This window comes from Annulohypoxylon truncatum (genome assembly GCF_022578515.1).
Source record: "Annulohypoxylon truncatum strain CBS 140777 unplaced genomic scaffold F4807scaffold_16, whole genome shotgun sequence".
Taxonomy (NCBI): Eukaryota; Fungi; Ascomycota; class Sordariomycetes; order Xylariales; family Hypoxylaceae; genus Annulohypoxylon; species Annulohypoxylon truncatum.
Window position 1 is genome coordinate 195,231 of NW_025953802.1, and position 22,895 is coordinate 218,125.

At 47.5% G+C, this 22,895-nt stretch overlaps 8 protein-coding genes across 8 annotated transcripts; 4 read left to right on the plus strand and 4 right to left on the minus strand.

Annotated features, from left to right (window-relative positions):
• The first annotated feature begins 1,093 nt into the window (after positions 1–1,093).
• On the plus strand, positions 1,094–5,562 carry F4807DRAFT_425754 (heavy metal translocatin). The gene is made up of 2 exons (XM_047997997.1): positions 1,094–1,678; positions 1,737–5,562. The coding sequence occupies exons 1-2, from the start codon at positions 1,569–1,571 to the stop codon at positions 5,152–5,154; spliced, it is 3,528 nt and encodes a 1,175-aa protein (XP_047854171.1). The 5' UTR covers positions 1,094–1,568; the 3' UTR covers positions 5,155–5,562.
• Positions 5,563–5,807: 245 nt separating this feature from the next.
• Positions 5,808–6,732, plus strand: F4807DRAFT_460400 (uncharacterized protein; the record flags this gene model as incomplete). The annotated part of the gene is made up of 2 exons (XM_048001519.1): positions 5,808–6,342; positions 6,491–6,732. 2 exons carry the CDS (start codon positions 5,808–5,810, stop codon positions 6,730–6,732), a joined length of 777 nt encoding a protein of 258 aa, XP_047854172.1.
• A 478-nt stretch (positions 6,733–7,210) lies between these two features.
• On the minus strand, positions 7,211–8,560 carry F4807DRAFT_460401 (uncharacterized protein; the record flags this gene model as incomplete). The annotated part of the gene is made up of 2 exons (XM_048001520.1): positions 7,211–7,230; positions 7,291–8,560. The coding sequence occupies 2 exons, from the start codon at positions 8,558–8,560 to the stop codon at positions 7,211–7,213; spliced, it is 1,290 nt and encodes a 429-aa protein (XP_047854173.1).
• Positions 8,561–11,535: 2,975 nt separating this feature from the next.
• Positions 11,536–13,587, minus strand: F4807DRAFT_85086 (uncharacterized protein). The gene is made up of 3 exons (XM_048003564.1): positions 13,351–13,587; positions 13,015–13,278; positions 11,536–12,954 (listed from the first exon to the last, which is right to left on the minus strand). Exons 2-3 carry the CDS (start codon positions 13,147–13,149, stop codon positions 11,653–11,655), a joined length of 1,437 nt encoding a protein of 478 aa, XP_047854174.1. The 5' UTR covers positions 13,150–13,278; positions 13,351–13,587; the 3' UTR covers positions 11,536–11,652.
• Positions 13,588–13,706: 119 nt separating this feature from the next.
• F4807DRAFT_425777 (uncharacterized protein) lies at positions 13,707–14,642 on the minus strand. Its single transcript, XM_047997998.1, has 3 exons — positions 14,183–14,642; positions 13,985–14,126; positions 13,707–13,853 (listed from the first exon to the last, which is right to left on the minus strand). Exons 1-2 carry the CDS (start codon positions 14,275–14,277, stop codon positions 13,997–13,999), a joined length of 225 nt encoding a protein of 74 aa, XP_047854175.1. The 5' UTR covers positions 14,278–14,642; the 3' UTR covers positions 13,707–13,853; positions 13,985–13,996.
• Positions 14,643–18,667: 4,025 nt separating this feature from the next.
• Positions 18,668–19,327, plus strand: F4807DRAFT_467549 (uncharacterized protein; the record flags this gene model as incomplete). Its single annotated transcript, XM_048002501.1, has 2 exons — positions 18,668–18,796; positions 18,871–19,327. 2 exons carry the CDS (start codon positions 18,668–18,670, stop codon positions 19,147–19,149), a joined length of 408 nt encoding a protein of 135 aa, XP_047854176.1. The 3' UTR covers positions 19,150–19,327.
• On the plus strand, positions 19,328–21,577 carry F4807DRAFT_85240 (phosphate transporter). Its single transcript, XM_048003565.1, has 2 exons — positions 19,328–19,533; positions 19,663–21,577. The coding sequence occupies exons 1-2, from the start codon at positions 19,455–19,457 to the stop codon at positions 21,390–21,392; spliced, it is 1,809 nt and encodes a 602-aa protein (XP_047854177.1). The 5' UTR covers positions 19,328–19,454; the 3' UTR covers positions 21,393–21,577.
• On the minus strand, positions 21,544–22,588 carry F4807DRAFT_85252 (kinase-like protein). Its single transcript, XM_048003566.1, has 2 exons — positions 21,622–22,588; positions 21,544–21,553 (listed from the first exon to the last, which is right to left on the minus strand). Exon 1 carries the CDS (start codon positions 22,447–22,449, stop codon positions 21,763–21,765), a length of 687 nt encoding a protein of 228 aa, XP_047854178.1. The 5' UTR covers positions 22,450–22,588; the 3' UTR covers positions 21,544–21,553; positions 21,622–21,762.
• Positions 22,589–22,895: the final 307 nt, after the last annotated feature.

Sequence of the window (22,895 nt, forward strand, 5' to 3'; positions counted from 1 at the left end):
CACAGTAATTTCTTATCTTATCGCTCACTGCTCTGTCAGCCGTCCCTTCTCGCTTAACCCATATACCTAGGCATTGCATGAACCGAATTTACAACCTTAACAAGTCTTGCATATCTTGCCTTTAGACGAACAAAGAATTCAACGGATAGGATGGAATTCTCTAAAATCCTCATCATACGATGGTATAGGGATGGTATAGGAATGTATACAAGATCAAACTTAATGCGGTGAACAAGCAAGGCAGATGGATTGGTGATCTTGGTGATCGTGGATACTGATGAAGCAATAATACCTGCAGTCAGCTTGTACTGCCCATTCCTTTCCAGAGTTGACAAAGAACCAACAGCAGCATAACAATCCGACATCTACACGTGTTTACTAATGGTATTGTTTGCCATTGGTATTGGAGCAAGTGACGTTAATATAGAAAGGAGTAAAAAATCGGATATAATGGCATACGTATGAATCCTCCACCCCATACGGAGCAAATCTACTTTTAGACATTTGCCGAATATATTGAATCAAGATAAAGTAGCCAATATATCGGAGGTACAACTAATCAAGTTGTATATTCCGTGCGGTCCGAACTTGCCGTAACGGTCAAAGGTTGCTCGGCATATCCAATGTCTTACGGAGTGCTGACTACCTATGTAGGTACTCACTTTTCTATTTAATGCCTTGACTCCTTGATTTACATTATTTCTATTCATGCATTGAACAGCCAGGTGTATATCATTCAAAATGTATGTAGTATGTAAAGATGCGTACAAGTCGATCTATTCGTCTTCTAGCCAAGATCTAAGTACGAGATGCAAGGTTGGCGAAGATCGCTTTAGTTACCGAGTTTAGAAGGTTCCGATTAGTTGTGGTATGTTTCGTCTTTTAACAATCAATGCCAAGCTTGAAACTACAGTCTTCTAGAGCCCTGCAATTATGCGCCGCACTGTATTGGCTAGTGCAACGTCAGCTCGGTCAAAGCACAAATAGTGTCCAGGTTAGCGCTTGGAAGTTGTGTGGCGTACAGTTGGCCCGTGACGTTTGCACAGTCGTAATATGTGACTAAAAGCACCCAAAACTCCCGATTGGTCCTAGGCCGTTCCACTAGTGCTCTACCCTACACCTGATAATTACTTAGCGGCGGTTCCCTAACCCCGGTAGCTTACAAACCCCTTCCAAACCTAGAACAGAATCGCATCGTTCGACCCTTTTGTTCTTGAATTCCTTCCTCGGCAACTTGCGTCAACTTGTCTAATCATTCCCTATTCAAATCCACGCATTACACACCACACGTACAGTTTTAAGCCAGTTTTAATATATCTTGCCTGCTACCCGCCTGGAGCTGGAGTTCGGTCATTTTTTCGACGTGTTCTTTTTTCTTACTACACGTCACTTCTACACGTCAAGTCATCTTTTGTCTTTTAACATCTCATCAACAATAATTAGATCATGCTGGCCGTTATATAAAAATCCTACCGGTTCACACTAGAGAACGGTTCAGCGACATCGGTTGCGCCTTTTCGTAAACTCCTAGACGAAACATTGCGCGATTGCGCTCATCTTCGTGAGATATGCCGCCAAGAAATATTACAGTTCCTCCCCGAGGGCCTCCCGGGTCTTCCCTCCAAAGTCCGACACCTGCACGATGGGCTACCACCACTTTGAGAGTTGGTGGCATGACGTACGATTTCTAAGATCATATACTGTAGCTGTGGACTGCTTCGCTAACATGGACGTAGATGTGGTGCTTGTACTTCATCCATTGAAGCAGGCTTCAAGGGTGTCGACGGAGTCGGTAGTGTGTCTGTAAGCCTGGTGATGGAACGAGCTGTGGTAATGCACGATCCCCAACGAATGCCCGCCGAGAAAGTACAAGAAATCATCGAGGATCGCGGATTCGAAGCAGAGGTTCTGGCAACTGATATACCCTCTCCTTTACCCACGCCAAGACAAGAGACTTCGGGTGAACACGACGACAGCCCATCAACTACCGTCACAACAATCGCTGTCGAGGGCATGACTTGTGGAGCATGTACATCGGCTATCGAAGGTGGTTTCAAAGACGTGACCGGTGTCAAGCATTTCAGCATATCGCTACTTTCCGAACGAGCCGTCGTAGAACATGATGTGACCTTATTACCAGCCGATCAGATAATAGAGATTATTGAGGATCGAGGATTTGGTGCGACCTTACTTTCCAGCGAGGAATCAAAGCCTATTAAAAAGGGGACAGAGAGCACGGAAACGAAACCTACTACGGCCACAACTACCATTGCTATTGAGGGTATGACGTGTGGCGCATGCACCTCGGCCGTTGAAAGTGCTGTAACCGGTCTCGATGGTATTCTGCGGTTTAATATCAGTTTGTTGGCGGAGCGAGCTGTCATTACCCATGACACTACCAAAGTTACTGCGGAGAAGATATCAGAGACAATCGAGGATAGTGGGTTTGGTGCTGAAGTCATATCGTCAATTGCCGATACGGCTGATCATTCTGGATCGTCTACTACCTCGCAGCTCAAGATATACGGAAATCCTGACGCTGCTGCAGCCAAAGCTATCGAGGAAGCGTTGCTCGCCCTTCCCGGTGTTAACTCTGCGAAGTTGAACATGGCCACATCTAGACTAACAGTTTCTCATCAGCCTGGAGTAACAGGCTTACGAGGGCTCGTGGAAGAGGTTGAAAAGATGAAGTTCAATGCCCTAGTTGCCGATAACGACGACAACAATGCGCAGTTAGAATCGCTAGCGAAGACGAGGGAGATCCAGGAATGGAGAAAAGCCTTTCAGCTCTCATTGTCTTTTGCGATTCCAGTATTCTTCATCGGCATGGTCTTCCCCATGGCAATTCCTTTCTTGGATTTCGGCCGCTTGGAATTGCTTCCCGGTCTTTTCTTAGGCGATGTCATTTGCTTAATTCTTACGATACCCATCCAGTTCGGCATAGGCAAACGCTTTTACATTTCAGCTTATAAGTCGATCAAACATAAGTCCCCAACCATGGACGTGCTCGTCGTCCTAGGGACTTCTGCTGCGTTTTTCTTCAGCGTTTTCGCGATGGCCGTTTCCTTTTTATTTCCTCCGCACACCCGACCAAATACTATCTTTGATACCAGCACTATGCTGATTACCTTTATCACATTTGGCCGTTTCCTAGAGAATCGTGCTAAGGGCCAAACTTCGAAGGCTCTTTCGCGACTTATGTCTCTGGCCCCATCTATGGCTACCATTTATGCCGATCCGATCGCAGCAGAAAAATCGGCAGAAAAGTGGGACGCGGCCGCAAATGCCGACAAGCCAGAGAACCAAGCTCAGGAGGGCAATGCCGCTGAAGAAAAGATCATTCCCACCGAACTCATTTCGGTTGGCGACATTGTGATCATCCGCCCCGGAGATAAGATACCTGCCGACGGAACCATAGTGCGAGGTGAAACGTACATAGATGAGAGCATGGTTACAGGAGAAGCCATTCCAGTACAGAAGAAGAAGGGAAGCAATGTGATCGGTGGAACCGTCAATGGACATGGCCGAGTTGATTTCCGCGTAACTAGAGCAGGCCGGGATACCCAACTCAGTCAGATTGTCAAGCTCGTGCAAGACGCTCAAACTACACGAGCTCCTATCCAGCGTTTAGCTGACACGCTTGCTGGCTACTTCGTCCCCACGATCTTGGTCCTTGGTTTCCTAACATTCATCACATGGATGGTATTGAGCCATGCTCTCAAAAACCCGCCCAAGATTTTCTTGTCAGAGGAGAGTGGTGGCAAGCTGATGGTCTGCGTCAAACTCTGCATTTCCGTAATCGTGTTCGCCTGTCCGTGCGCCCTCGGCCTTGCAACTCCTACCGCCGTAATGGTTGGTACGGGAGTAGGTGCGGAGAACGGCATTCTAGTAAAAGGCGGTGCAGCTCTGGAAACTACAACTAAAATTACCCAAGTCGTCCTTGACAAGACAGGAACTCTCACATACGGCAAGATGAGCGTTGCAAGTATCGAGATGCCATCGGTCTGGAAAGATAACGAGTGGCGACGACGCCTCTGGTGGTCGATTGTCGGACTTGCCGAAATGGGAAGTGAGCATCCAGTGGGTAAAGCCATTTTGGCAGCAGCGCGTAATGATCTTGGTTTGGACGCCGAAGCAGCTGTCGATGGTAGCGTTGGCGATTTCAATGCTGTTGTAGGCCGAGGTATCAGTGCACGTGTCGAGCCGTCTACCAGTGCCGAACGTACCCGTTACGAAGTGCTCGTGGGTAGCGTTCGCTTCTTACGAGAAAGCAAAGTCGAAGTTCCTGAACATGCAGTAGAGGCTTCCGAGGAAATAAATTCTAAAGCGAACAAGTCGAAGGCTGCTTCCGCTGGAACAACAAACGTCTTCGTCGCTATCGACGGCAAGTACGCCGGCCACCTATGTTTGTCCGATACAATCAAAGAAGGAGCAACAGCCACGATTGCGGTACTACACCGTATGGGAATTAAGACCGCCATTGTCACTGGCGACCAACTGTCTACTGCGTTGGCCGTCGCCACATCCGTTGGTATCTCGCATGACAATGTCTACGCTGGTGTGTCTCCAGACCAGAAGCAGAACATCGTTCGAGAGATACAGGAACGGGGTGAATGTGTTGCCATGGTCGGCGATGGTATCAACGACTCTCCTGCACTAGCCACTGCCGACGTTGGCATCGCTATGTCTAGCGGTACGGATGTCGCCATGGAAGCTGCTGATATCGTCCTTATGCGGCCTAACGATCTCATGGACATTCCCGCCGCTCTTAACTTAGCCCGAACCATTTTCCTACGTATCAAACTCAACCTTGCCTGGGCATGCCTTTACAATATTATCGGTCTGCCCTTCGCCATGGGAATGTTCCTTCCCCTGGGCTGGCATCTTCATCCTATGGCTGCTGGTGCTGCTATGGCTTGCAGCAGTGTCAGTGTCGTAGTCAGCTCCTTACTCCTCAAATTCTGGAAGCGGCCACAGTGGATGGAAGAAGCCCTGCTCGCCGATAAAGGCGGACTAAAGAGGCGTGGCCGGGGTTGGGGCTTCGACAGCGTTGTTACCCGTGCACAAGACATCGCGGGTGCCGTACTTGGCAGAAGAACGCGCAAGGACGAAGGATATGTCCCCTTACAAACGCTGGATCACGCTGAGGTCTAGTGGCCAAGGTGTCTGCTGCGGTGATAACCGCACGTGTTTGCCAGGATTTTGGATTGCTTTGTTGCTATTGAAAAGGGCATAAGGTGCATCGCGTATGGGAGTTTTGGAGGTTTACTGGCTGACTACTGCACTGTGCTGTGCTCGATATTCCCCTTGTTTATAATCTGTCTTTGCAGTGAATACACTAAATTAGTGATTTGAAATGGTGCAAAGTTCGTAACTTGAGCTAGCTAGACTTGATATGTGTTAGTATTGACTGCCGGTCTCTGTTAGTTTCTTAAGGCTGACTACCGAGTTGTACAAATTAGTGGCGGGTTATAGAAACCATGAATTACCAGACTTGGGCTAAGCTAAGTTAGACACGGATACGACGTTCTAGCTTATCGAGAGTATCATAGTAAAGGAATGTGCCCCAGCTAAAAAGACTCATGATAACTGCATCCCAAAGGACTTCCAACTTCAATCACAATTCAAATATTTACTACGTAAGTGCGATCGGACTTCGGATCATCCCGATCTTAGGTTGTACCAAGATCTTACTATATTACGTCAGATTCGGATAATCATCCATATCTAGACTTCCCCCGAGGGCATCTGCTCTCATTCGTTCAATCTGGGGGGCTCGGTAAACTCGGGTAGAACGTAAGCAGACAATGGCGTTCCGTGTCACCCCAAGCCCAGCAGGGGCTTCCATCATCCGCGTGCTGGTGGCGCTGGCCCCGGTCGCTTTGCCCGCTGCTTATTTGTTGTACGTGAAGCGCAGTCTGGCGAAGAAGACGGTTGTTTCTGAGGCGCAGATCTCGCCGTTAGGGAGTTTGCTGCTGGATGAGAAATCGGAGGATGACGATGGCGATGTGATACCGCAAGACGTTGTAGCTAACGCGGAAGAATTCGTCATCGCGCGGGAGCGGGTGACTTCTGTCCCTATCCCCGTCGCTGATCTCCGGCCTGAGCTCGCGGAGCTCGGGGGTTTGCTAAAGGCGTACCTAAGCGCGACGATGCGCGCGTTCGCGTGGACGCCGCAGGCCCTGGTCATGGCGCGCATGGGGTCTGCGCTGGCCGATCCGGAGGCGTATAGACGGACTTTCGAGGCGCGGTATCTGGGCGAGTGCGCGTTTGAGATCGGGGATAGGGTGTGCGGGGTGTATGTCGTCAGGGGCAGGAGAGGGGGCAGGGCTGTGCTGGGCTGTGAGTGTTGCCCCCTTTTTATTATATCATTTTTACCTATTACCGCTACACTTTTCTGTTACACCACCCCTTCTCGAATGTTCTTGATTTTCCCAACCAATCTACATTTTTGCCAGTGCGGCGATCGCTAACCCTCGTGTAACTCTAGTGTCGCCGCCGCCAGGATGGAGAGGCCCTGTCGTGGCTGGGGCGCTAAACGTTGGATTTGATCTCACGGCGGGGGGAGATGAAGTGAAATTCGTGAACGAGACTGTGCTATGGAGAAGGGTGGGCGAGAAACCTACGCTTTTGGAGGGGAGTGTGGGCAGGTGGCTACATACGCTCATGGCGAGTTGGTTAGTGGTCAAGGGGATCGAGGCTGTGGCGGATGGGAATGTGAGGAATATTTGATTCGTCAAGTCTTTTTAGTCCGCTCAGATTATGGGTTTTGGGGGGCTATTTGTTGGGGGTTTATAATTCTTCTTCGGGGCTCCCCACCGGGACCACGGCGCCTTGTATGTAAGCTGTAGGTCCTTAAATCCAGATATTAATATTCAAATATTCATAGCAAACAGCCAGTTCATGACAGGCATTTTGCTGCTTTACTTCACTTTGTAACGCAGAATTGTGAGTAAATCCGACCCGTACCTACTGGTATCAATATATACGCAAGTGTTGTATAAAAACCTCATAACTCTAGGTATCGCCGATGCTCGATGTAATAATGAAAAGCTAACACTTTTGATATTTATTCTTCTGCTCTGCGCAGTCCAGGTAAGTTTCAACCAGTATGTTTACCTCTTCAGAAAGAATCCCCCGCCACCTTATTGTACTGTTACCCCTTTTATCGGCAGATGCATATTTACAGATACATGATAATGATGCTGTTTTATGTGACATATGCGGAGTCTGGTTCGAATTTTGTTAGCAACCCAACCCCTGAATAGGCATGGCGTCGTGGTCACTCACGAGATTTTGAATCAAACATATATAGAAACACCCAAAGTGCTCTAGCTGTCGTCCCAACGGCGATAACCAAGGACGTGACTTGTCCAACCGCATACAGCGGAGACGTCTTCTGTACCATGTTCATACTCATTGTAACTTCCAACGAAATCATACTTATCAGTGCTAAAACACTGTTTTCCAGGAAGTTCGAGCTGACAGTCATCGTGGCTTCGGAAAACCGCTCGCCGGATAGAAGCACTGCGGTGTCTGAATCGAGTTTGCTGTGTCCGCATTTCTTGCACCTATAACACCTTGTGCAAGTGTCCATGTGAAATAGAATTATAGCACCCTGAGAAGCATTCTGGCTCGGGGGTATTGGTTGATGCGGATGGCAGCGAGCCTGCCTCTTGCAAACTTTGCAAAATTGACAGTTTTCGCAAGGATGGCACCTGCAGAGAGTATTCGGGCTTCCTTCGCGGCAGCTATCGCAAGGGTCACAAGGGTTCTCCCTATCCCACTTCTCCGCATCATTGTAGATTGTGGTTCGGGTAACGGCAAAGTAAGACCCATGAATGATATTGATGAACCGATATGCAAAATATATCCAATAAGGCTGGACGTGATTTGGAGAGACAGATGAGCAATTGCTGAACCAGGTCCACCAAAAGACGGAAAAGCAATGGCAACTTTTAGTTGGGAGTCGATTCGTGACGAAGAAGCCGACGAGGACGCCCTGTATAAGTAACCCGAGGAGTTGAGAAATTAAAGCCACTGCCACCTGCCATCGAGCAGCCAGCGTCTCCTTCGTTACCAGTTGAATAGAAAGAGAGTTTCCTTGGGCATCTAGAATCAAAGATCCCAAAATTGCGTCGATAGGAGATAGCTCATAGCGAGCCAACGGAACTAGGAGGGCAATGGCCAAGGACACGTGGGTGACAATCAAGCCACCACCGATCTCTTTCACTGCTGTCTTATAAAAGTGAAAGATTCCTGTAAAAGTTATGAAAAACAATATACCGACTTGTGTCCATGCAGCTGCCCGGACCCCATCGCCCACAATATCAGCATCTGCATTTTCACACTGCCCAGGCTCTTCCGCTAGTTTTGCTCGCAGTCCTACGAACGACACACATCCAAGAAGGATGGCTAAGAATGCGGAAGCACAACCAGAAAGAACCAGAAATTGTGCTTTGGGCTTTCTTGTATTGAAAAGTATTTCGAGTGCAATAAGAATGATTTTACACGCGGCTAGGATGATGATGGTGTAGAACCCCGCCTGGAAGGGCACCATGATGTCGATTGGGACTGTCGAGTTGGAAAGCCTACCGTGGGAACAAACCTGGGTGAAGGGCCAGAGAATCACTTGAAAACCCAATCATTATAGCAATTTCCAACCTGTGTCGGGGGACGATCCCCTTCCAGACTTCAGAGCCTCAGTGTCAGCATCCATACCCCCCCTATTATGCCTTGCATCTTACATAGCATACTTACATGCCTCTCTGTATAGCATCGGCAGGCTATAGGTAGGCTCTATGGTGAGATATCTTCATTTTCCTTTTTTACTCCCTTCTCCGCTCTTTCTCTTCCGCATATAATGTTACAGCGGGCCGCACCGCATATGCGAGCATACATTATTCTAGAGAGCAGAATTAATGTGTCATATAGCAATTGGCTCGATTCGGGGGCTAAGCCCGGGACTGCATGCTTCTAGTGGCGTTGCTGCGACTACGAAATAATCTCTCTTAAAAATTTGTTCAGCCAATAGTATATCATGAAATGGCTTTCCCCCTCCTATCGGTGTTCTGATCTATATATGGTCGAATGATATCGTCTTTGCTGCGATAATCAGCGAAATAGAGTAAGATTGGCGCTTCGCCAGGTTCATTGGCACCTGACTCTCCGCCCCCCTTGTTGAATATGACATGATCCATTTATATATGATAGCACCTCGGCCTCCGTCAATTTCGGGCTTCTGGACCCCCCAAGCACCTCCTCCCCTCTTCTACCGACAAAGTTAACAATCCGCTAAAAAACGACTTCATTTCACTTATACATATTTCCAGTGCCCAGCGTTTGATCGTTAACAACGAACTTGGTACAAGAAAAAGAATACCGTACATATAAAAAAAACAGAAAAATGCCTGGTTCAGCATCTTCAGGATCTTCACATTCGTCAAGTGGATCAAGATTTGTCTGGCCTTTTACCCTTAAGAGTGCCAATAAACTGGACCAATATCGACTCCCAACCTTCGTTTCCGGAGCTCGACGACCATCTTCTCGTTCGACATCTACAAATACATCTTTGGGATCAGGATATATGAACGGTAGCGCTGGATTGAGCGGCGCTAGGTCTATCTAGGGCGCAATTGGGGGCTACGGATATTCATGGCTTATACATGAGGTACACAACATCTTCTCCGAACAAAAACGTCCATTTGAAAGCGTTAGTATAGAAGGCCACACACTCACGCACACAACTACAATTTTGGCAAAAGTAAAGAGGCTATCACCAACCGTTAATGTTGTATATATAAAAAAAAGTTTTGGCCAACAGGAGAGACTTGGTAAAGGAGGACTGGACACTCCTTTTTTCTTGAAGATAAATTAATAACTCTCGTTAATAATACTAGTGTTAATGGCCCAAAAGTAAATAATTTTAATGATAATTTAATCCTATCCCAATGCTTTATGTTTGCTTGAGTACCTACTTAAACAGCTTTTGACATTGAAATATGCTTACTGCCGATGCTAACATGGTACTACACCAATGAGGCTCTATCCAACAACCCCCGTCTGGTGTGTGTGCACGGAGCAGGTGTTCGACGCGGATATTGTCCTTATTACCTACCCCCTTCAACGAAATCCTTAAAGAGGAATGTTACACGATCACGTTTATCGCTCATGCTGGCGTAAAAAAAGGCCATATACACATTTGAAGGGAAAAAGTATAGTACAAATTGAAATCTATAGATTTGACAAACCGAGATACAGGCGGGCTTAAAAACAATGGCTCGCGTTTATTAGGAATTGAAATGTGGACGAACATCGCCAACATGAGCTCCCTCACTTGGAGTATTTTTTTTTTTTTTGGGCCCCATTCATTCGTTAGATCGATTTCAGCTGACACGATTTGGGGCTGTCGCGGCTTTGCCCCTTTTAGACAGCTGGCGTGGCTTAGACAGGGGCGGAGCGAACCTAATTACCCAATAAAGGGGAATATCCCGACCTAAGCCCTCGAGGTTGGCAAATTTTTGAGACATGATATACGAGGTAGCTGGAGGTTCGAAATTTAGTTGAGAATTCTTTTGTCTCATGACTGTATGTAGATAGCTGAGGAATAAGATGTTGTTGAGACGTGTGACCACAACCCATATCTACCAAGGCAGGTATATAGGGGTTGTAGTCACACTGAAACTTTGACTTTGAAACATGAATGAAGTTGTGACTACTTGCAGCGAATCAATGGCAAAGCATGATCATCTTTTTCAGACGGTGTCGCATATAAAAAAAGGATGTCTCCTTTGAGTGTCGGCTTTAAAGGTTGGCCTGGATTGGAGTTGGGCTCATCAGGGGCTAGTTGTTTTATGGAAGAAGGCCTCCTAGTTGTGGTAATAATGTAGATTAAAATGTAATATCATCTAAAACTCGCCAGAAATATGTCGTGGAAGACTATTCAGGGCACCAAACCCCTAAAACTGACGCCTTTATTAGGTAAGTAAGTAAACAGCTAGAAGCACTCCAGGGGGGTTCACCACCGGCACTAAGTTATCCCTACTTATATACCTCTATGCGCATAGATGTATTATAATTGTTAATTCACGGGCTCCCGCTTCAGGAACCGGCTTGTGACCGGCAGTGAGCTTATCACCTCACGATATAATGAAACCTTACCCCCCTTCTGCGGAAGTAACAGGGAATTGTGGATGTGGTCGATAATATCTATTAAGATGGATAATACGGTTATGCACCTCGTAGATCAACTGCTAGATTTGCCGGCATTATAGCTACCCTAAGCCACGTTGACCTGCCTGTAGTGCTACGTGATGTTGTGCCTGATATAAAATTTCCCATTCTCTTCATAGTGTTATTTCCTATGTTACTCCTAAGTACTGTTTCATGTGCATAGTGTGACATCCAATTTATATCCATGGAGCCACGGTCAACGACACTTCATTATCCACGACGATACTATAGGCATGTTTCTTCCAAGTTGAAGGGATCTCATTAATCGACAGTCCCTATGCGTGATTACTCATTATCCCCAACCACCTAACTCCAGTTCCCCCTTTCATATAATCCGTGCGGGAACTCTGCATTATATAGATATCTATGCATGCCATCCAACGCCCAGTATATGCCAATATCTAGAATATTTGGCCCCCGCTACAGCTCAGCATTCCGTTTCTGTATGCGCAGCTTCACGCCCGTAAGCTTACCCTCGGCGGTGGTCAGCCGCCGGAGAAGGGACTTGCAACCGGCGACGATCGGCACCGTCTTCATGACCTGCATCATGGAGTCCAGCTGCTGGAGCTGCAAGCTAGCCAGCGCCCGCATCAGCGCCCGCCACTCTTGCGGAGAGTCGACTTCGTACTCGCCCACGCACGTCTCTCGAACATCGCTTTCCCTGTTCCCTCCAAACCCGTATGTGTGGAAATAGTTGTCGGAACCTTCCTGTGGCCCGGGATCAGATACGTGACTCGGCGCGGAGCGTGGGAGAGGCGGCCAGTCGTATCGTCCGTATGCAGAAAATGAACGGTGGTGGAATTGTGTTAGGTTGCTATCGTGCGGGTATTTTTCCGCGATTATCTGACATGTGCTCGCTAGGTTGGAGAAGAGAAACGCGAGGATGGTCATGTTCTCCATCTTTGATGTGCATAAGGAGCACAGAAGCATAGCGCCCGCGTGGCTTAGCGTCTCTTTGATCGATGCTAAGATTGAGTCTAGCGAGTGTAAACTTGTTATGCTCTCCGGGTTATCACTAGGTGATTCGAGTTCGTCTAGCAATAAAACCACACGAGCTAGACAGCTACATTGTAGGCTAGGGGTATTATTCGTGCTGTCAATAGATAGGTTTAGTTCTCGCGGATTACCTGTGTTGGAAGATGTTTCTGTTTGGATAAAATCATTGCTTAGGTTTCTGCTGCTTCCTGGAGTGGTGATATGTGATGTAGGCAAAGAAGAAGTTGTAGCGGCCTCCGGGTCGTCCCTTGTCTCGGCGTCCGGTAACCCTGTCAAGTCGGGCCCTGTATCCCCAAGGCTCACGGGTGATCTAATCCAGCTACTTATGTCTATTTCATCCGAGAGAACTGTCGAAAGAGGATTTGTGATTTGCAACGGGGGAGTTTTCCGTGATGAGTCAAAATCCGTATCCGTGGATATTGTATTAGTTCGAGGTGTGTGATCCGGTGTGTTATATTGTGGAAGGGGCTGTTGTATTATCTTATCCTGATGATCTTCGAAGTCCATTCCCATAGGTATCGTCCAATTCTCCACGGCCGGTGTCTCGGGTGGACACTCATATGATTCTGGCCCGGCATCCGCATTGATCCCGTCTAACATCCAGTCTTGGTCACTGCTCGACTTCTTCGAGTTTTGTGGCTTCCGGCGACATTTGCCGTTGTCACCAGGTTTGGCGTATCGGATAATAGAGTTGAGGGTCTTACACCGACTGCAGCCCGTCTTCAACTGTAGTTTAGCATGAGTAAACGAATTGATACTGCGCGTGAAGCCAATGCCTCGGCGTACGTTTTGTCTTACCTTCTTTGCTCGACAGTTTTTGCAAGACTGGTGGGGACTAACTCGGACGTTGGCCGGGACGAACGATTGCCGAATATTTCCACCTCCTCGACTATCTGGGTCGTGTCTCCAGATACCAAACATGGTGTGATGCTAGGAACGGCACCCAAGGTAAACTGACTTTTAGCATATCTACCTAGATTGTATCAAAATATCACAGCAGATCGATCGATATTAAAACAGAAGCACAAAGGGTCTCGACTGCAGGATCATCTTGATCTAATGTTAGGCTGATTGTGGTTTGGATAACCTAGCATGCAACATACCTGCAGCGTATAAACATACATGCGAGAGTAACATCAAGGTGACAGGGACTTTGCTATCGATGTATCACAGGCTGTAAGACAAAGTGTCCGCTCCAATAAAGTGAAGTTCGCTCCTACACGCGGGTAATCAATACCTCGCCATATTGGTCTAGATTCTATGCGCAAGATACTCCCACTGTATGGGCAGAGAGCGTACAGATCTCGAGATAAAGCATGTCAAATTAGGCAGCCAGCTAAATAGTCCATAGCCGGAGATAGCAACACACGATATTCGTGCATAATCTATTATCCAAATACGCCCTTCTTGTCTAAGCGATAGCGGTCGACTTCGATATACAAAAGCCGCTCATCATTTCCCATAAAACAACGTCATCCCAGTCCCAAACATATGGAAATCTTATCCAAGAATCAGCTTTGCGACTTCACACCAGGTTTGATGTGAAAGAAGCTTGCTCACCTATATCACAAGGTATTTGACCAATGGTGCGCTTATCAAAAGTCAAGATGTCCAATATCTAGCCGGTGAGTCCCGTACACACCGTGCCCCGTCGACCAACCATGTCGAGCGAACATCGAATGTACCGTTCTTGCAGCCGCAACACATGCCAAGGTAGCCGTGTCCTTAGACATGCGCAGCTGAATGGGGGTTGCAGCTAAGCTCGATATCAGACGAGCATCCAACGTCGAATAGAATCCCTCAGGTTCGCGGGAGCGGCTAACTTTTCGCCGAGGGAGCCTCCTAAGGGGTGGAAGTAGAAACGGTAGATGGCAAAAGAGCTACCCAAGAATGTGATCTGTCGAGTTAATATAACGATAGGTATGGGAATGCTACCTTGGAGGTGGGACTTACCGTTCCTAGAAGCAGCAAAAAGATCTCCCGCAGAGTGTCACGACGGTACTTCGAGTTAGGATTGTCGACCCCTTCCGCAATCTTCAGTGGCCGCATGGTGGTTTGATTTAGGTACCTATGTAAATGATGAACGTGGGGTAATTCTATATTGCCGTCGTCATCACAATATTTCTAGTTTTTCTTTTTTCGAAGAAGTAAATGGGGTTTTTGTCTTACTTTAGGATTCCTTTGTGCTTATTTGGAACCTGTTGGAACCCAATTAGCTAAGCCCACGTCGGCAATGACGAAAGAGGGAACCACCGTAACCCATATCTTTGCCAAGCTTACTCGGGGCCCGTTTTGGATAAAGCCATTCATGTGTAGGAATGTAATGCATTCATTTTATTTTACCTATTTCTTTGTCCTTGCCAAATGACAAAAGCACGACATTCATATCCTACCTTTCTCTCAGCCAAGTCTCCATGCCACGAATTCTCTCGGTCGAAGGTAAACCGGTTGATTCGAGTAGTTCGCCATAACGAGTCTGGACAGCTCTACCCCAGTTGCATCCCGGCTCTGCCGTTAGTTACCCCTTAAAGCACTTAAACCCACCTATACTCGGGATCGGAATGCCCACCTTCCCAATCAGGAAATCCACCTACCCCAGTAGTTACATAATACAGCATAACTGCTTAGCGTGATGATTTAATTGCATGAGAGAGGGGAATATACCCCTGTCGATCTCCCCTTTAAGAGTGGTGAATTCGCAAGCGCATCAAGAATCGTAACTTGCAGAACGTTGGTTACATTAAAGTTTCGATGGGTATCAGCTTAGCCGATCGGAACGGATGAAACATATCGTCCTCTTGTGGGGGGCGCAGCTAATCGGCCTATACAGTTCAGGAATCCTATCAACAGGCCAAGACACAGCCGGGCCAGAAAATCACCTGGATCTGTTAAAGATAAAAAAGGTGTTACAAAACTCCGAATTTCTCTTGTACACTACTATATTTTCTGTCGTGAAAGGTTGGTCCCATTACTTGCTGAAGGATTCTACTCACTCACCATCTCATCTCGTAATTCCTAGTCGCGCAACTGGGCCGAGTGAATCCACAGTTCATGCAGGATTTATGTCATGCGCTGACAGTTGGACTCAGCTTCAGCCTCCAATGTAACCGCCTTGTGAATGCGGCGAGAGTTGTACAATTCGCTTTCGCTTAAGCGAGCTAGAGGCCCGAATAAGCTCATGCGAACTTTGGGAATACTACTCATCTGCTTCAACATTCAAGTATTGACAAGGCGAACTTCTGCATGCAATGGATCTTTGAATTGTGGGAACTTGCGAGTTATAGTAAGTGAGGGTCATGTGTATGATTTACCTGAGGACTGCCAATCTCTAGAATATGGAGTTAACATTGCTAGCTGTTGTGATGTGTCGAAATTTGCAAGTCTAATCTTTATCAGAAATTCAAGTGAAACGCAATGCAATAGTATGCTAGTACAGCGATTTTCAATGAATCTTTCTCGTAATTGGCAAATGTTTATGGTCTTCCTGCGATCAAAACAAGTTCCAAGGGGTGATCACACCTCAAACTGCATGTCTTCGTGGAGTCTTTTTCCCTAAGATTCCACGGAATCAAATAAACACGAAAAGTCGATATTTTATCCGAAATTATAGGAATACTCTTAAAAATTATTCCTAGGTTAGTCAATATTGCTCAAAAACATCCATAACTTACTCTAGTTGGTGTATGAGATAGGTATTGGCTAGGTAGTTACTTAACTTGGATGTGATTTTAGATAATGATCATAGAAAAGTCGATTTATTATAGGTACCTAGGTATGTTTCATACCGTTTGAAAACACGGTTGGTTTTTACATGATAAGCTCAGAGGAAATATTTCGGCATCTGAGTCGAATCATATAAGCTTCATGAGCTGCCTACCATTACAGCTTATGTTATCCCGACATCTCTTGATTTGACGGTTTGCCGAGTCTCCCTACCGTATTACTCCTACGTCTGGCTTATTAACCTATTTATTTATGTATAACCATGGTCTTGCACATAAGTACCTACATAATCACTAATTATAAGATGACTTACATATTAATGTTCACCAACTCATGTAGTTCCATTTACTCGAAACAATGACTTTACCATTCTGAGACGAAGCACACTATGTAATCAGAAACCACAATTCGATATCGTCATACTGATTGTAAAATAATTTCTAAACTCGACTGAAGCCGACTACGTCGCTTTCATTATGCTGATGTGAGATGAACTTCTAATTTGAAGAGTAATTTCTCCCGGCACCGGTAGTATTATTATTAACAATCATGTATTACCTATCTTGCATTGAATAATCTTGCCTGAGTTTGGCTTTTTCTGGTTCTCAACTCTTTATTTAGACTTATTGTGCGGGATTTTCTTAGTAACCTACCTAGACCAAGCCACGATATGGAAGCATGAGAAGCTCGGTTTGTGCTATATGATAACTGGTTACATGGAATCTTTCTCTAAAGGGATTTTGAGATTAACTCGTGTATTGATTTAAAAAAATCATCTTGACATCTTAGATCATATCGTGCTACTGGTGTGGAATAATGAATGTCAGTTTAGGTAAGATCAGCATATTTATCGAGATGCTGCAGCAGAAACGTTGTAGGAACCTCAAAGTTACCAAACACATGTTCATCATTGTCATTGCTAGTCCTATGTGTCGTTGCTGATCTTCTGCATCTCATTCTAGACTGCCATTTAATAAGCCTGCAACCGAAGACGCGGTCACTTTATATTTGTCAGGTCAATTGAAAGTCCCTGTCAGAGCCTCCTCTGCGAGGACTGATAGCCAGAGGCCTCGTCAGGGTTAGCTAGTAGCACAGAAGGATCGGTAGTCGGCTTTACGAGGCCGCCTTGTTGGCAGTTGACTCTTAGCTGCAGACAAAGCAAGGTCGATGTATGTATACCGCACCCCCTGGAAGGGAGCAATTAGAGCTCTCCTCGCAACATCGTCGTTATTCCCTAGCCCTTTGGGTTTGCCTCGTGACAGTCCCTAAAGTTGAACTTCGATATACATATTCTTATGTTATACACATTGAAAAGACATTGTACTCTCTACCAAAGATTTCGTTATACTGGTCAAGGGCAACATGGAATTATCACGATATCATGATAATCAGAACACAGATCTACTCTTAATAGCATACATGATATCTACCTACTTTGGGTCATATGACATGTGACTCTTAGTTGGACTCAAGCTTGGTATCTTTCACTTGCGTACCTATCTTTAAGTATTTTAACTGTTATTTTTTTACCCCGATTAACATCTAAACGGAATACCATATACTCGATCTCTTCGATGTTAAGAGTGTCACTAGGTTCCATACATAGGACAACTTTGAACTTGAAACTATTGTAGGAGGCGTTTAAGTTCAAGTTTATTGGAGATTTAGGTAAAATTCGTGCACAATCTAGGTAGGTATTTTTAAACATACTTTCACTAAAAAGGCTAATTCAAGAATACATATGTACGTATATTCCATTAGCTTCGGGCGAAGTGTCTATAAATTCTCGAGGCTCTAGGTCATGCCATCGCGATATCCACAAATCCGAGCTTGTCGCCTTTGCCAAGTTAACCATAAAACAACGGGATCGCCTTGTCACTTGGCAATCGCGCCTCAGACGAGCACGTGGCGGTACAACGTACAATGTTTCGACATTTCGACAACGGTGGTTGAAAATATCAGGACCTCCAAGAATCGGATTTTTATACATTGGCGTCAAATCATCGCGTACGCCGAACCCCAAGTCTTTGAACTTTTCTGGTGGTGGAGATTCCTAATTAGGGAATAATTTTGCCTCCTTTCTTTCGTCAGGTGATAGGAAGGCAATTTCTAACGTAGAATCGAGGTGATGCACAATGAGATACAATCACCAAAAGCCATATCTCGGTGACTAGAAGGTATTCTTGCCTTGCCTTAAATATCCCGGCTTTCGCTTGGATCAAATAAAAATTGGATAGGTACTCCAGATTATGAAATCCTTTGACATGTTCGCCACTACACTATCGCATAAACTGCAATCGCATGAGTGATCAAACTACCGAGATACCATTTACATAGCAAATTGCTAGATAGTTTCCAGCTTGACGGGCGCTAATCCCTACTTAGGTATCTTGCCCATGAGCCAAGCGGTAGGAAGTCGAAATTTTCCGACTTCTACACGGCGGAAATCTTGCGATGGCATATGCTGGCGTATCACATGTGGAACGAACTGATCTGTATCAAACCCCATCTCCCCCGAGGTCTTACCTAGGTATTGCAGATAAATTAGTACTATTATGCAAATCATGGTACACCGTCCTCCTCACGTCCGTTCCAGGCGTAGGGCTGCGCTACGATTGTCTAGTCGAACCTCTATTGGGACATACCACGAAGCGCACCGTTTCTTTCCCTTCGTTCTAGAATCCTTCTTTTGCAGAAAAGGCGAACAGACCCTGAGATGGGCAGGGTGGTCCGACGTCTCGCTAGCGTCATCGCAAAACCCCTGGCCAGCCTGTACCCGGGCGTCTGGGCGTGCAAGGGACCCCGTACTCCACCGTTAGCCGCTCACGACCGTCGATCAACCCACGTGGGGTGTCTCGCGCGCTTCCATTGGTCGGCGCGAGTCCTAGGGTCCGCTGGGGTGCTAACCTTTCCGCCAAGAGCCTCAGCCAGCCAGGGCTAGCTTTCGCGGGCGAAATACCAGGCTCGTCCGCTTTCGAACAAACCCATCATCGTATCGTTCGCGGATATTGGCAATCCCCTTTTTCGCAACCCGCCAAGGCTGCGCCAAGTGCGACAGCGTATCTGCCCTTCGCACGATGGAAAAGAGAAAGCACGATACAAGCTTCCCAAGACGTTGCCATCAGGCGGAAGGAGGGCCTGTTTCTGGGTTCGAGCCCGGCCGAGCTAGACGGGGTGACGCTTGTGAGCGTAGAGTAAAGTGGCTTGCTCGGCGCTGCGCGCTACAAATCATGCTTTGCGATGGGTAAACGTTGCAGCCGTTAGTGAGCTTGACGCCTCGGTGAGGGCCACGCGAGGTAAAGTAAAGTAGAAGAGAAAGCCTTGGGTGTCAACCGAGTTAGATAAGACGCAGGACATATAAAATCTGCCTATCTCACTTCCTGCCATTCTTCGCTCCCCTTGTTTGTTGCGTCTTGATAACCAGCGGATATCAACGAGCCATCGAGCCATAGATTCACGATATCGAAGACCATTCTCTTAACACTTTCACGTGTCAAGTCAAAATGGCTCTCGACGAGTACACCTACATTTTCGTCATCGGCACTTTATTTGCCATGCTCGATGCCTTCAACAATGGAGCCAGTAAGTCCAACGATCTTCCCTATCTTTCCCAGCTTATCTTTCATCGCAACCAAATCACGCCATGCTTTCTATCAATATCCTGTACCTCCACATAAGCATTTATTCAATCAGTGCCTAACCATCCCCTAGACGATGTAGCAAACGCCTGGGCGACGAGCGTCTCGTCGCGATCTATCTCGTACAGGCAAGCCATGATCTTCGGCACCGTTTTCGAGATGCTGGGCGCCATCACGGTCGGAGCCCGCACAGCCGAAACCATCAAGAACGGCATCATCCCCATCGACGCATTCCGCGGCGACGCCGGCGTTCAGATGCTCGCCTTCACATGCGCTTTGGCCGCCGCCTCGTCTTGGGTGATGTGGTGCACGCGGCACTCGGCCCACGTCTCGTCGACTTACTCCCTGATCTCCGCCGTAGCCGGCGTCGGCGTCGCCACCGTCGGCGCCTCGAAAGTGCAGTGGGGCTGGAACGACGGAAAGGGTCTCGGCGCTATCTTCGCGGGTTTGGGCATGGCCCCCGTGATTTCGGGAGGCTTTGGCGCCGTCATCTTCATGCTGATCAAGCTCGTCGTGCATATCCGCAAGAACCCCGTTCCCTGGGCCGTGTACACGTCGCCGTTCTTCTTCCTTATCGCCGGAACTATTTGTACTCTATCCATCGTCTACAAGGGCTCGCCTAACCTCGGCCTAAACAAGAAGCCCTCATGGTACGTCGCCGCTGTTACCATGGGAACTGGCGGTGGTGTCGCTCTGCTAGCTGCTATTTTCTTCGTGCCCTACGTGCACGCCAAGGTCATCCGAAAGGACCACGGCGTCAAGTGGTGGATGTTTGTCTACGGACCCCTGCTTTTCAAGCGCCCTATACTTGAGAGCGCCGACCGCGCGGATGTTCCCAACTACGCCGTCGTCCAGGACGACGAGGCCGAGCATTCTTCCTCTTCGACTCGCTCCCCCGAATCCCTATCCGAAATCCAGCCCGTCTCCAAAGAAAACTCCACCTCCGACGTCGAGAAGAAGCCCGTGGATGTCGAATCGCGCCAAATGACGTCCAAAGAAATCGCCGCCCACGGCGAATCCAAGCTACACGCCAAACTGCTCAAACGCCGCGGGCCAATGGGCTGGGCCATGCGCACCCTCCGCGACAACCCGATGGGAGCCGGCGAGATCTACGAGCTCCACAATATCCGGATCCTCGCCAAACGCATTCCCGCCATGATCGTCTGCGGCGCGCTTTACGGCCTGCACTACGACATCCACGCGGCGCAGAGCGGCGTGGCGGGGACGCCGGAGGGGAAGCGGATGGAGCGCGTGTACGCGCACGCGGAGAAGTACCCGAACGAGGTCGAGCACACGTACAGCTTCGTGCAGATCCTGACGGCGTGCACGGCGTCGTTCGCGCACGGCGCAAACGACATCGGCAACAGCGTCGGGCCCTGGGCCGTCATCTACTCCGCGTGGTCGACGGGCAGCGCCGCCGCGGCCAAGGCGCCGGTCCCCGTGTGGCAGCTCGCCGTGCTGTCGGCCACGATCTCCCTGGGCTTGATCACGTACGGGTATAACATCATGAAGGTCATGGGCAACAAGATCACGTACCACTCGCCGAGCCGCGGCTGCTCGATGGAGATGGGCGCCGCTATCACGGTCCTCGTGTTCTCCCAGTTCTCGCTACCGGTCTCGACTTCGATGTGTATCACGGGCGCGACGGTCGGCGTGGGCTTGTGCAATGGTACGTTGAAGGCGGTTAACTTCCAGAGAGTAGGGTTGCTGCTGCTTTCGTGGATCGCGACGATTCCTATTGCCGGCACCCTTGGCGGTATCCTTATGGGGCTGTTCCTTAACGCGCCTCATTTCGCTTCCTAGAGGTGGGAAGCATAAATAGGGGGAAGACGGTTTCTTCAGCGATTATATGAAGAGGAATGAATGGATTCTTAGATTTTTATTTGGTTTGGTTGCATGAGTCGGTTGGTCAATGGATATCATATAGAACGCCACCGGGAGATGAAATCATTGAACATGGACGCCTGAGGCGTATGAGTCGAAAAGTCTTTGATTAAGTTAATGATGCGGACCTAGTTGAGGTGATACCTACTAGGTAGTCTTTGGTTATAAGACAATAAATTCAATGATTGAGTTTCGTCTAGTGCTGGAGCATGGAGATTGCATCTCTTAGAGAGATACGTGGAGGAATTTCCGCAGTAGCAAGGGAAGCAACATGCTTTAGTAGCCGTGTTTATTGTTCATTGTGAGCAATATTATCAGCCATTCTCGACAAAAGCTTTCCGAATGCCCATATATCATTTTGAATCCGTGACTCAACATCCTGTTCCCAAGGAGCAAACACGTCACGCATCTCTGGCGATAACCATTCTTGGGTTATAGCCAGTCCACTAATATCGATTAAAACAGCATCCCACTCTGTGCTAATAACAACGTTTGCTGGCTTCAAATCTAGGTGCGGTAACTTGCGGCAATGAAGCGAGTCAAGCGCAATCGCGATCTGAACTGCCCAACGTTGCCATGGGTAGCTCATTTTTGACTTGGAACAGAGTATGTCTCGTAATGAACCATGCTGGTGGTACTCGAGGATAAAGCCCCGTAGGACCGGAAGGCCTCTGCCTTCGTCTGTTTGGTATGGATTAAAGGATATGACTGCAGCAAATACTTGCACAATTCCTTTCGTGTTGCGTAATAATACCAGGTTCCGGAACTCTTGTTGGAGGACTTCGGTATCATGAGGCTCATAAAGGGGCCTATCTACTTCCTTAAAGACGTAGTGTTGCGTCTTTCCTCTTATAAGAATCTTATAAACGCCTGCCGCCAGTTCTTGCTCTTTCTGGATGGTTGCCCAGTTAATCGTTAGCATGTCATTGTCGTTTTTGTATAGGGGAAATTGTATGCGCTCGGGATCTTCTTGCATGAGAAATCGTAGGCCTTGAAGGATGCGATTGTATATAATATTCGTGTTTAATTGCTCGTTTAGTGGCAAAAGGAGTGAGTCTGTATAGTATGGTTCGTTTGAGAGGAGAAGCTCGGTAACCGTATCATCTAATAATGAAATGTCACTGAAATTGACATAGCAGCAAAGGTCTTCGAAGTCTTTCCTTCGTTGCGACCGTTCGGCGTTAATCTCTGATGGCTGGAACGCGCCCTCAAATGTGACTTTAACGTGCCACTTTCGGCTTGGACACTTGAATATCAGTTTGATGGAATATATGGACCTATTGTGCTGTTTCTGTATTCCGTTGCTTCCTTGAGGTCTTTCTGTATAGCTCCCCGAACGAATAAGACTTCAGACAGAGCTGATAAGTCAGTCGTACTCAACATTGACGCTTTTCGAAGATTTCTTCGCATTGGAAATTCATA